Source organism: Falco cherrug, chromosome 3 (genome assembly GCF_023634085.1).
Source record: "Falco cherrug isolate bFalChe1 chromosome 3, bFalChe1.pri, whole genome shotgun sequence".
NCBI classification, from domain to species: domain Eukaryota; kingdom Metazoa; phylum Chordata; class Aves; order Falconiformes; family Falconidae; genus Falco; species Falco cherrug.
In genome coordinates, this window is record NC_073699.1 from 108,549,398 (window position 1) to 108,563,397 (window position 14,000).

Consider the following 14,000-nt stretch of genomic DNA (forward strand, 5'->3'; position numbering starts at 1 on the left):
TAAGCTGTGCCTTATGGAAGAATTGCATGAACTCTTGTGTGTATCCATACAGTAAATACACTAAAGCAACAAGCCAAGTGCTTAAGAAAGATGACAGTATGCATCATGAAGGTGCATACTTAAACTTTTAGTTTCCGAATTGCTTAGTACTTAAAAATCACAATGAACACAATTGTTACGTTGAGTTAAACTCGGTGTTTTGCACCTCAGTTTTCTATGACTGTGAAGGAAGCTAATTTCCACAGATAGGTAGAGTTCATTGCTTCAGGCTTCTCTTCAGCATACAGCTTATTTAAAAGATGGGGATTCAATTTGTTTGGCAAATTGTTTCAAGATTGCTCTAAAATATAACCTAGAGAGAAAAAAAAAAAAAATGCAGAGAGACTGGAGTACTGTGATTGCCCGGTATTGTTCAGCTTGAAAATGGTTGGAAGAAGATGCACAGAACAAATTTGAATACCATATTGGAGTATTTTATCCACAGTGACTTAGAAAATGTGGAGACTATACAGACTTCTCATGTCAGTATATCTGATCTATCAAACGCATTCAAAGCAAGTAAGAGAGCTCTGAACAATGAATTAGGTGCGTCACATTTCAAATGTGATCGCTGGGTGGGGGACTGAGGTGGTGCCAATTTAGAGTAAAAATCTTCTAATACTACCCTTCCATTAGCAAAATCTTTGCTGCGTTTTGTTTCCATTGTATTTCAGTGCTGACATTCATTCAGGGGTTTTGGATGTTTTGTAACTTAAATTCCTGTTGTAAATGTAGGAAAAAGGAAAACATATTGATAGCGTAGATTGCCAAACTCCAAGAATCTGAAGGCTGCATGCAGAACACAGAAACATTGATTCTGTGCAGGATTTCTCCATCAGTTTTCAAGATTGAGATGTTACTTATATGGCTACAGTTTTCCTGAAGTCAGAATGTGTTAACATGCAGGTGTTCTATCACATGGTTCTGTAAAATTTAGCATTGAAATTGGGTACTTGCAAAATTACTTTTATAGTGCTAATACTTGAATTGAGTAATGCCGCACTGTATTTAAATGGTTTCAAGTACCTTGGCCTTGATAGTTGAGGCAAATGTCTTTACAAAAATGATCCTTCTTTTTTCGTGCAATAATTGTGTTTTCCTCCTGTCTCTTCTCTAGGCTTCTAGTTAGTGCCTCCCAGGATGGCAAACTTATAATTTGGGACAGCTATACTACAAACAAGGTAAGACTTGATGGGTGTGTTGCGATGTAATTCAATTGCAAATACAAAGGAAGGAAATGTTGCCTGTCGTGATGATGGCCGCGTTAGTTCAATGGTCCTAAGACCAAATTATGAATTGTCTAAAAGAATAAAGTTTGCATTTAAAGAATATAGCAGTATCTTAAGCACATTGTGTATAGAAATGTGCACCACAAATGGAAAACAGTGGAATACTTAATTCTAGAGAAGGCTTTGATTTGTTTTGGTACTGCGGAGAAACTGGTCAACAGAGGGCAAGAAGTAATTGGCAGGTTGCACCAGAAAGGTCAGAGAATCAAGCATAGCTGTAGTAATTTGGTGTCTGCAGTTAAGTATTGAACGACTTGGTGTATAGATAATGGGTCATCACTTTCTGGCTGCAGTCACGTGATGCAGTTCAGGATTACTTTTGCTTTCGTATGACAGTGATTGGTATTTTCTGATTATGGTTACTGCATCAGGGCTATCAACAATTCACACATTGCCCCTTTAAGTTGGGTTGACAGACCTGTTCAAGTCTGTTGTGCATGTCCAGGAGCATGGAACTGACTTTATTTGAAATAAATTTTCATGGCTCAGCTAGTCATAGCCTTAAAAGCAGTTTTGCCAATGTGCTGGAGCAAATGGCACGCTACAGAGGAGAAAGAAGCAAAAACAAACAATTGCAGCATCAACCTCAAAAGCTAGGATTATTGTTGAATCCCAGTTGTGAAATTAATGAATCCATAACTTCTCTGAAGAGTAATAATACTGCTTGTAAAAAAAAAAACAAACCCCAAAAATAAAAAATAAAAACCTTCTGGTTTTGCCTTCATCCTTCTCCTTTGACCCCAGCCTGCAGGAAAATGTGACCTAATTACTGTAACAGGTGAAAGATAAGCTAGTAAAATAATCGCTGTATACCATGATTTCTGTATTAGTACCTTCAGTTCTTACATGAATACCAAGTAATCCATGGCAGCATCAAGAGGCAGAAGGCAGCTTTCTTAACTGGGGGGAATGGAATCGGAGGTTGTTATTAGACTGGTAAAATTTTTACTAGAATCGGAAATAGAGCTGTTCAGCTGCAAAAATGTCCTCCCCCCATACCTCTTGGCAGTATTGATTCAGTGAAATAGCGATTGGGATGAAAACAAAAAAACACCCACCCCAGAAGAAGTGAAAAACCCCAAACAAAAAACACCTCCCCCCCCCAAAAAAAAAAAAAAACAAAACACCAAAACCCGAAAAAAACCACAAAACCAACCAAACCACCAACCCTCTGGAATGATAGGTAGCCAACAGCTTGGTGTTGAAATGGTATTAAACTTTGATAGGTAGCCAACAGCTTGGTGTTGAAATGGTATTAAACTTGACCAGGTAGCACCTGGAAGCCACTAATGCAAAAATACTTGAATGATAGTCTGTGGATGTTCTTTTGGCAGTAACGCAGTTGTCAGAAATATCAGCTTTTCCTGATGATAAAATAAAATGATTCAAGTTTATTATTCTGATAGTTCTTTGGTAGAAGGCTTCCAAAAACGAGCTGGTTCTGGTTTTAGTGCAGTGTGGTGGTGGTGGTTTAACTACTGATTGCTGTAGGTTCACTGATTACTGTATATTCCTCTGCTACTACAGTAATCTTTACTGTTTACTTAAATGCCAGAAGATTGTTAATATTGCATGAAATCTCACAATATCTATAAGGATATGATCACTTTCTTAAAGATGTTATGAACAAATTTGAAGGATGAATGCAATGAGTTTACAAGATAGAACAGGTTTAGCTTCGATAATTTTTTTTAGTAAGTTCTTTGAGCACAGCATGACAAGGAAACATGGGGTAGTTATTTAAATGTGAAGCTTGATTGCTTGCAGTGGGTTTCCAAAGAAGGATTTAAATGGCAGTGAAAGCGATTTCCTTACTTGTTCATTCATAGCATAGCATCTAAGCCTGGAATTTGCAGTTCTGCTGACTGTACTTGGACGTCAATATTTTCCTGAATCTATAATAAACCAATAGTAATCAGAGCACTGAAATGAAATAATTTTGTTTTTACAAAAATTGCTGATTAAACTGAACGCAGGAAAGGCAAATGTGAGGTATTAATTACGTCATTACAAGTAATGATGTGCCTGGTGAGCTATATATGCAAATTACCCTCAAAATAGTTTGATACTTGAACAGCCAAAGACTTTTCACGGTTTTCTTCTTGTCCTTTTGACAAAAAGATGATGTATGTCCTGAGAGAAGTGAAAAACTTCCTGCTAATAAATTACTGAACCAGTTGTTTTGCAGATGAAATACATTAATGTATTGGTTTCAGGTGCATGCTATTCCCCTGCGTTCATCCTGGGTCATGACCTGTGCATATGCTCCTTCTGGAAATTATGTGGCTTGTGGTGGTCTTGATAACATCTGTTCCATTTATAACTTGAAAACTCGTGAAGGGAATGTACGTGTCAGCCGTGAACTAGCTGGTCACACAGGTGAGTGCCTGTTCAGAATGATCTAAGTTACTTAAGCACATGGTGGAGATTTGCAAAAAACCAACAACAAAACAAAACAAAAAAACCCCAACAAACCACAACCTTTTAAATATAATTTCCTAATTAAAGAGAGAAACTTCATTGTTCACCTCTGTTTCTCAGGTGGGACCGTAGCTGCGTGCTACCTGTTTTTAAATGGCTTTTTCTCCCTCCTTTTTAAAAACTTTTTTTTAAGGATGATACTCTTTGAACAAAAGAAGTATAATGAGAATGTGTTTTAACTTTTCATAAGCAAGACAGCTGCCTTCTGGTGGAGCTGTTTTTTAGTTGCAGAGATGTGGTGTTGCTTCCTCTTCTGTTTTTACTTCCCTCCCTTCTTCCCAAAATAAATAGACTAATTTTTGCCTTCGGTTTCTAAGGTGGGCTTCCTTGTTGTTGATGAGAGGGGTAGACTTGTAGGCTTTACTTGGTGAATTAGGTTGTAAACTGTAGCTGCAAAGTTGTCCTAGTGACAGGTGAAGCAACATTTATCTTGTTAGGTAAGAAGGATTGTAGAAACGCAGGTGTTAATTTTTGAAGCAAGAAAATCCCTCAAGGTGCTTAAAAGCTACTGTTTTAAGTATTGGGGATAAGTTGAAAGTTTTTGTTTCTGAACAAACCAAGAGACCCAGTGTCACAAAGTACCTACTAAAGCAAATTCAGTGGCTGAAGAGGTTCTCACTTCCCGAAGAATGTACAGTTAACAGAGATGAGCACCATATAAGCAGCAGTAACATGAAAAATGTGAGCTGCTTTTGTATATTGTCTGACAATGGACAGGTTGTATTTTTATTCTTCTGTGAATGGGCTTGGAAAATTTTTCAGAGGAAAGCCGTGTGGGTTGTTTCTTGAACTCTGCTGAAAATGAAAACACTGGCTATTTATTAGGCACTTGGGCATCTTGTAAAGTTCTCACATAGTACTGAGCCTGCCGCATACATCGGTAGTCTTCTGCATTCTTGTGGAATCAGTAATACCTCCAGCAACCTGAGTGAAGGAATGAACTGTAATTAGGCATTTCTCCTAAAGCTGCAGCTCTGAAGCTGCGTGTCATCTTTATGGTCTTTTTGTTTCCACAAGGACTAATCCAAAACAAAGGTAGGTTGCTCTAAAGGCTGTTAGCTTGGCTCCAGAGAAAGCCTCTAACAGTTCTTCAGACAAAATGTCAGGTGGGCTCTGTGCCTTGCTGGTTTTCTGGCTATTCAGAGTAAAGAAAATGGTATAGACTGCTCACTGAAGCAAATAAGGTTACTCAGAAATAAACAGTTATACGTTAATGAATTTTTATGCAGAAAGTTAAATGTGAATTAAAGTATACTTAATGTTACTTAATTTTCTTTCAGCTGTTTTTCTTGCAAAGCATGTTTTATTGATTTAGAGGAATTCTGTACCCTGTGGATGGTGTTAAGGGTGTGAGAATGCAGTGCTGATTTGACCTTCCAGATAGTGGCTGTGATATGACCAGTAAAGTGATTTCCAGGAAGGTGCTCTTCTCTTCTCCCCCTGCCTCCTGCCCGCCCTTCAGGACACAGGGAAGTTCGGAGTGATGTTTGGACACAGGGAGTTTTAGGTTGCAGTGTGTGGCCATGTATATATCAAAATACTGAAAAATATTTTAGCAATAAAAGGGCATTATTTCTATTGATATATAGCTTCTTAATGGTCTTTATAGTTATAAACTATATCACTGGGGAAACGGTTTACTTAACATGAGAAGCGGGATTTTGCTGTAATACAAGGAATGTCAAAGGAGTACATTTGAGGCCTGATCAGTTTGTGTGGAATCTTCTTGAAGAATGAGCTGCATTTCTGTTCCAGAATTGAACAAAGCCTATAGCTGGAAGCTGATGTTTACAGGTTTCATATTTTGCTGTAGTTTGGATTTTCAGAAGATGTTTGTCTGAAACAGAGGCGGCTGGCAGGACAGACATATTTTGTAATCAGTTGTTAGCTTGATAGTTTGGCTTGTGGTACCTCAGTACCAAGATGCTTTAGAGCTTTCAGATGAAATTTTCTTTGATGCCACTGTTGGGAAACATCTGACGTATAGTCTCTGTTCTCTGTACTGACCAAGAATGCAGTTTATTTTTTCTCAGTAGTTGCATGACACTGTGGAGGTCATAAGCATTTGTTGTTCCTGGATGCAGTGACATTACAGATCCACTTTTAAAGAAAGTTTAGTGTATACAGTGCAGGGTTACCTATACTTCTCGCCAGGTTGGCCAGTGGATTCCATGCTTCTGCCTCGCTACACCCTCTTTCTCTTCTTCCTCCTAATCTTCCTACTCTACCAACAGAAAAATTGGCAAGGTGTCTCCAAAAGTTTCTACCCTCTTTGGGTAAGCTGCTTAAGTTTTTCTTCTGTGTCACAGATAACTTTGTTTAGGCTGACTTGCTGTGATGCCAGTGTATCACTGTGCTAGCGTGGCGGTTGAATTGGGCATGGTCTGTAAAGAGCCAAACATTTTTGTTTGTCCAAAACATTGGAAGTTCCTATATAAAGATTGTCTGCGTTTGTATTTTAAGCTTATATAGTAGTTCTTGCTGCATCTTCAGGAGAGGAAGAAGCAACATAAGCAAGCCAGTATGCAATGTGAAGAGTAATCTCTGGTCTTATTCATCAACTTTTTATTTTGTTTTCAGGATACTTGTCATGCTGTCGTTTCTTGGATGATAATCAAATCGTTACCAGCTCTGGTGACACCACTTGGTAAGCAGTAGGATGTTGACGTGATTGTTAGTAATGACTTTTCACAGTTATACTCTATTATTGAAGGAAACTTTATTCTTCGTAAACCTAATCGTCACCCAGAAACTAAATGTGATTGATTATTGTTCATAGGTCATGTTTTATTAGTAATGGAACAGGTGGACTTTGAAATTTTGTGAACTTTGGCTGTTTAGTTATGCCCATGTTCCAAAGACTCTGGCCTAATTCTTTGTGTTAAGATGGTATGGGAAGGTTTGTTTTTTTTTTACTGTAACTATTTGGCTTTCAGAAATAAGTGTATTAGACTAATCAGTTTTCTCAAACTTGTTTAGTATTCAGTATGTATTATTTGTAAAGTCATTTTTAGCTTTTTCTAACACAGAATTTAGTTTAAGTTGTTATTCAGAAGAGCTCTTAGAAAATATTCTACAGTGACAGTAGTTGGTTTTTTTGAGGAGAATGTAGGTGTATGTCTTAAGCACTAGCTTCTGAACAAAGAAAGACCTCAATCTTCTTTCATGGAATTTTCTATTATATCTAATTTCTAAAAGCATTACAGTTCTCTGACCCAGCAGTTCTTCTAGCAAAGGTTGTGCAATAAATACCTTTCCTACACAACGTCAGTCTCTTTGAATGCCCACCTATTAGTCCACCGATTCTGAGTAGCTATTGAATATATATGTTTGGTTTTTTACACAAGAATGTTTCTAAATATGTTGGTGGCTTTTTTTTTTTAAAAAAAAACCAAACAAACCAACTGCAAACAGGGTTTGTTAAAATTATGCTCTTTATAAAAAATACAGCCGCTTCAGCTGTAGTAACTGTACAGTTGTCTGGTTGACAGTTCATCCTTAACATCGGTTCAGCAGGGCTTCAAAGTACAGTATCAAAGTATTTGCCTAGTGCAAATCTGCCACCATTCTGATTACAGAAATTAAAAATCTTCCTTAACCGTTTGGACCTCTTGTTAGGGAGGTGATGGTGTTCTTTCATCCTTTTATACTCTTAGATTATCACTGTAGTAGTGATCTTGCTGTGATTTTGCTGGGCAAGTGGTGCAGCTTTGAGATGGCAGACATACTGAGGATGTGTAACTTCGTGATTTAAGTTTTTAAAAGGAGAAAAGCTGGCTCAGCTTTTGCTATAGCCTTAACACTGCTGCTTTAAATCAGCCTTGTAGTAGTACTGGGCAATAGTCATTGGCATGTCATAAGAACTTTGTGTATAAACAGCCATGAGTATTAGTAGTTAGGTTTTATGCACTGTTTCAATTTAAATCTCTCAATATTTTAAAATTTAGGATAGCTTTTAAAATATTCTGTGTGCAGTTATCCTGTAACATAACCAAATAGTTCAACAAAGAATGTTTGTTACTGCTACTCATATATTTCTTAATACTTCATGGAGTTTTCCTTCTTAGCAGTGATGTAAATGAACAGATTTAGGCAAGAATTGCAGTCTAGACCTTCTAATGGAGTGCAAATATGTTGATTTTTGCCTTTTTAATTATTCCTTCAAGCGCTCTCTGGGACATAGAAACTGGTCAGCAGACAACGACATTTACTGGGCACACTGGAGATGTCATGAGTTTGTCTCTTGCTCCTGATGCCCGGTGTTTTGTTTCTGGTGCCTGTGATGCCTCTGCCAAACTGTGGGATGTTAGAGAAGGAATGTGTCGGCAAACCTTCACTGGCCATGAGTCAGACATCAATGCCATCTGTGTACGTATTAACTTGAACAAAAGACATGGGATTTATAAATTTCTATTTCTCTGGTCTTTGCTTTTGAGCATGTGCTGTATGAGGTAGTATTATGGCATATTTTCTTTAATAGCTTTTGTAGCTGGGGAAAGTACCTGAAGTTTGTACAACTTCAGATCCATTGTGGTAAATGGAAACAGTGGCAGTTCTTTGCATGCTCTTAATCACTTCACTGGTTTTTCCCCTGTCTCAGTAGTGGAGAGGTGTATACTCTTCTTTGCTGCTTTCTCTTTCCACTCGGTCTGTACAAAACGGTATATTCAATGGGACGGAGGAATAGTCTGAAATAAGTGTCTTTTTTTCTTTCTTCTCCTCCCCTGTTAAAGTTCTTCCCAAATGGCAACGCATTTGCCACAGGCTCGGATGATGCTACATGCAGGCTTTTTGATCTTCGGGCTGATCAAGAACTTATGGTTTATTCACACGATAACATCATCTGTGGCATCACCTCTGTAGCATTTTCCAAGAGCGGACGTCTCCTCCTAGCTGGTTATGATGACTTCAACTGCAATGTCTGGGACACACTGAAAGCCGATAGGGCAGGTAAATGGTTTGGGTTTTAAAAATTATAAACAGTGTGGCGTACTGAATGTGTAAGTTGTCGTATAGATGGACATGGTAGCATTCCCTGTCTCTTTAAAACTCTGTGATAACCTGTTTTAGGATGACGGGTGATGAAAGTAGCTTAATGGTGTTAATAAATAAATTGGAATACTGCTAAAAAATAGGAGGGAATAATGGATGCTTGAGAATAGGAAGATTGCTATTAAAGACAAGGGTTTGGAAGTGGAGGGCTTTTTTTTTTAGACTTTATGGCATTTTTTATATATGAACTGTTCAAAAATTAAACCTTAATGTTGCTATTTATATAAATTATTTTTTTTATTTGTAGCAGTAGCTGTAGAGAAAGCAGTGAAACAGCAAACACTGGAGATTATCTTTTGAGGAGATGAGTATGAAATTTATGGTTCAAAGATAATTTAACTTCGGTTCTTTAAAGTGAAACCTTGTATTAGAAAAAAGAAGAAAAGGTATAAATTAGGCTGCAAATGTTTTGTTACCTGTATCAGAATAGAGAGGAGAGCAAGCACCTACTCTTACCAAGTAAAGTAGTCTAGGGCTTTTAAAATTATCATAGGTGGGTTTTAAAAGCAAACAAAAACCACCAGACAAGCAGAATATTCTTCCACGTGCATTTGTGAGTAAGTTATCTGGTGCAGACTGACTCCTTGCTTTGAGGGGAGCACATACTGCAGGTTGAAAAAAATGTCAACAATCATGTAATCTTGGACTATACCAAGATAGTTTCCGCTGGGTTTGTTAATTTCTGTTTCTAGCAACTTTGTTTTACCACTCAGATTTTATTCTTTCTTCCTTCCAGTATTCATGATAGTTTTTATCAGTGCTGAGAAGCTGCAGCTGTGGATACTTTGTTCATATATTGTACAATAGCATTTGGTTCTGTTTGCAAGTTGGTGATGCCGAACACAATTATTTTGGTACTGAAATGCATTTTATGAATCAGCCTTGTCTGTGTGTTGAGATGTACAACTCGAGTTTCTTGTACTTCTGATTGAGACCATAATTGGGTGTAGAAGCTTGCATGGAGATGAATTGAGATAATTCCCTTGATTTGTGTTTAGGTTAGTTTACAGTTGGCTGTATGTAAGTACTGTGAAAACAATTACATGGTTTTCCCTGTTTTTTTCTCTTTGAAAGACCTTCATTAAGAAAAAGAATAGGAGGTGGTGGTGATATTGCTTACCTGTAGGAATGAGAGACAATTCCTTATACTGATCTGGGTTTATGGCCACGTACCCATGAAGTCTGATTCTTTATTTCCAAGTTCTAGAACTGATTTCAACAAGTACTTTGTCAAATGTTCTGCTTATTTGAGATATTCTGAGACTTAAGATTGCTGAGCAGATTTGACACCTCTATTATGCCTGATTCTACATTAAACGCCTTGGTTATTTATTCAATTCAAATGTAGACTGCCTGGCATGCTCTTTTACCAAATTGCAGCGCATAACTAATGTGATAGTAGACCACATCTTGATATACTGATGCTATCCACAGTACACCCTAGGTAACCCCATGGTATTTCTCTTAGCTCTGGCAGCAGTGTTCGGTATCGCACTGAATTTCTGAACATGGTATTGTCTGCTCCATCACGATTTGGTTTCTGCTGCAGGAGGGCACAATTCTGTGCTGAGGCTTAGACGCTTGTATGGGTTTAAAAGGATCTGGAGATTAATGGTGTTACTCGCACAGTGTTACTGCTTTTACAGAGTAGATCAGAAATGTTACTTGTCCAAACATCAGGAATCCTTGTATATCAAGTAGTCATTGTTACACAGACTTTTAGCAGCTAAAAATACTAATTTTGAAACATTAGTTTGTGTAAGAACTAAAACTGACTGAATTAATGTTCTGTATTGGAGAATAGTAAATGGAGGGGGAAAACCCAAAATATGAATGAGGAGAATCCTATGAGCAGTGTAATTGATGCTGGGAGATTAGTTTTAAGACTGTCAAGAATATCTTAGCTCAGTGCTGTGGACGAGAAAGAGCTTGAACATAATTCAGTTTTCTTTTTACTTGCTGCAAATCCTTAAATTAAAGGGGATAGAGGAAAACATTGACTCCCTTAATTTTTCTGTTTGATGTGCCGATTCTGGGTTTTTTAATACTGAATTGAATACCAGATACAATCTATTTGTCAATATGCGTATGTAGGAGTTTGTCTTGTAAGTGCTTGTGAATGTAGTAAGATAAAATTAGATAAAAAATGCTTTAGTGTTCATAACATAATTCAGCCTAACTTCTGATTGTGCACATAAAAAATTTTGTAAAAATCTAACTGATCTTTATCACTGTGGAGAGGAAATACTATGAGCTGTGCAGTGTGTGGTTATGATTGCTATGACATTGTCAGCAGAATTTTCAGGGTGGTGACTTGACAACTCATGAGAAACCAGTAAAGGTCATAATGTGGGGAATACACAAGGAAAATTTTGGAGTAATGCATTTACTCTATTACCCCCTTGCAAACTCATCCAATTATATCTATGTTTGTGCTTATAAAACCAAAAGCATTTAAAAATTCCAGCTATGTTTGTTCAAGATCTTTGATTGGATATGTTGACTAATCCAAATGTGCGTGTCTCTGTTACTGGAACTGAAATACGAAATCATGAAGGTAATGTGTTTGTTACATGTTCTTATTTATAGGTGTCCTTGCCGGTCATGATAACCGTGTCAGTTGCTTAGGTGTGACTGATGATGGTATGGCAGTGGCAACAGGATCATGGGACAGCTTCCTCAAGATCTGGAACTGAAGCAGGTAGGTAGCCAGTTAATTAAGACTCATTGTTTGGAATTCAGAATGCTTTTTTCCAGGCCCAAACAGTGCTGTTTTACTCATGCTGCAAGCTTATAGTTCAGATTAGGAAAGTCACTGCAGAAAAAACATGTTTGTGTTCTTAAAAGGCTATTTGTTTAATATATGCAAGGACATTTTTGTGATGAACTATTTTTGGCATATTTTATTTTCCTGTTTGGGATGACCGTATGGTCTTCTGAGTCTGGGTTGGTAAATAAATGGCATTCTTGACAGTGGTGAGGTAATGGCCGAATGTGTCAGTGGGTAGCGAGAGCAAACTTGAAACTTGATTGTGGTTTATCAAAGTGCAACTGTTAACAAATCTTTCTATGTGTCAGAAGAGCAGCGGACTCCATGACTGGAAGAAGTTTCCAACGGTTGAAAATTAAAAATGATAGCATATCCAATCCAACCATACTAACTTGGACCCCCATCCTCCCCAACTTCAAAGGGCAAGATCTTTTCCGTCTCCTGTTGCTGAAATGAAGAGCACAATTACCTTTCCAAGAAGAATTTCTGTGTTGTAAGCAAAATGAAATTGTGCATTCCTTTTGGGACCATTTTTTTTTGTCTTGAGAATTTAAAAATGAAACACTATCATAAAAGCATGACCAGAAAATAAACTTGAGCATAATTGTGAAACAGTTAGCTTTCACTGTAGTTTCCAAGTTGAAGTTAAGGACTTTATCTCACACACTTGCAAATTTTAAAGTCATGTTTGTAGCAGGATTTTTTTCAAGTTTCCTTTTTAAATACATTTCTTTATGTATTTAATTGAGCAAAACAAGGGAGTCCTAGCCCAGAGCATCTGGGGGTTGTTAACGCTGTAAATTTAGTCCCTAATTTTTTTATTTTATTTTTTAGTATCACAGATAATTGTTGCACAAAACTTGGCATATATAGGATAATGTTAAGCAGTAAGGTAACCAAGCACATGCTGTAAAAGGTAATGAATGCTTGTTTAAAGAATCCTTTCACCTTTTATGGATAACAAATGCAATCCTTGGTCCCTCCTGCCCCCCCCTTTTTCACCACACTGATTTTTTTAATCTGTTTTGGTTTTGTCCACTTGAAAGGGCAGTTTATATATCCTAACACTATCCTATAAGTCTCAACAACCAGGAATCTCTGTTTTCAAAAGAGACCTATCCTACACTTGGGTATTGAGTCAATTCTTTGTGTATGAAATGATGTACAAATCAATGTTTTGAAAATAATGATCTTGAACTTTCTAAGTTAAACAAAAAAAAAAACCTTTTTTGATTGTTTGCCATATTGGGTGGGTTTACTCTTAGAATCGCATGCTGTAGAAATGCTAAAAAGTGCATATTGGACTAAGTCCTTAGATGTTTTTTCTTTGAAGAAATAACCTGTTTAAAAACTGTAACCATTGTCGCTGTATTCATTTATTGTTGCTACTCTGTGCATAAATCTATGAAGAACTCGAGTACAAAGCTATGCACGTTTTGGAGTAGCGTGATAAGTCACTTTTTTTTTTTAAAGAAACAGCCTGTTCAAACAATCGCTGTCAAAGATTCTGGGGTGTGGGAGGAGGGAACCTAGACCATCTTCTTTATAAATCAGTTCCTCACAGCCAGTTCCTCTTGTAGGATGAGTCCTTTGCATCTGATCAGAGTCATTTTTGTAATGAGCAGGTTTTCCTGGCTTTCTTTTCAAATAAAATGTTAAAAGCAGCAGTGTTTGGACAGCAGATTGTTCTGTTAAACTTTCCTATCTTCTCACTGTATCCAGAAATGCTCCTTCCTAGCAGCAGTAGTAGCTTTTCTCCATTTTGTTTTTTCTGCAACATTCTGTACAAAAATGTGCTGTAATTGTGCGTTAGGCCTGGATTTGGCATAAAAGATGAATTCCCTCTTACTCTCTCTCATGAAACTACTCTGTAGAGCTTTCTCCACGCCCTGTATCCCTCTTCACCTTTTGTATTTAATTTTAAAGTCAGTGTACTTCAAGAAAGCTGGATGCAAGATAGATACTATATTAAAATGTAATGTTATTTAAGATGTAATAAAGCAGTTTGACATGAGTTTTGACTGATCTGTTTTGCAGCTTATTGTTCAACTCCCAAAACTGTTTCCGGCAGGATTTGAGTTATGAAATAAACATGAGGCACATGTATGCTGCCCCACAACAAATTGGTCAGCATTTTAAAACAGCTTGGATTTTTAATGATTGATTGGGCAGGGTGTGCAGTATGTTAGGAGGTGTGTATTCATGTGCAGAGATGTGGGTTTCGTTTTAAAGCAAAACGGAGCTGCGAGATGAACTAAAAGGCTCATGGGTTTTGTTATTGGAAAGTGTCACCGGGATGTGTATGTGTAAATATGCAATATGTGCTAAGGCTGAATGCCAGGGATGTGGAGGAGCTTAGTGGCTGCAGG

At 37.4% G+C, this 14,000-nt stretch overlaps 1 protein-coding gene across 8 annotated transcripts in view; it reads left to right on the forward strand.

Moving 5' to 3' along the window:
- Nucleotides 1-13,645, forward strand: part of GNB1 (G protein subunit beta 1) — a 45,636-nt gene extending 31,991 nt beyond the window's left edge. For 7 of the 8 annotated variants that reach the window (XM_055704524.1, XM_055704522.1, XM_055704520.1 and 4 more), the window contains 7 exons: nt 1,157-1,220; nt 3,545-3,707; nt 6,390-6,456; nt 7,976-8,177; nt 8,543-8,759; nt 11,451-11,562; nt 11,940-13,645. In XM_055704524.1, the coding sequence (XP_055560499.1) occupies nt 1,157-1,220; nt 3,545-3,707; nt 6,390-6,456; nt 7,976-8,177; nt 8,543-8,759; nt 11,451-11,557 (820 nt within the window). In that variant the 3' untranslated portion in view covers nt 11,558-11,562; nt 11,940-13,645. The remainder of the gene's footprint in view (nt 1-1,156; nt 1,221-3,544; nt 3,708-6,389; nt 6,457-7,975; nt 8,178-8,542; nt 8,760-11,450; nt 11,563-11,939) is intronic. The other variant, XM_055704525.1, reaches the window with a different exon arrangement.
- The last annotated feature ends 355 nt before the right edge of the window (nt 13,646-14,000 follow it).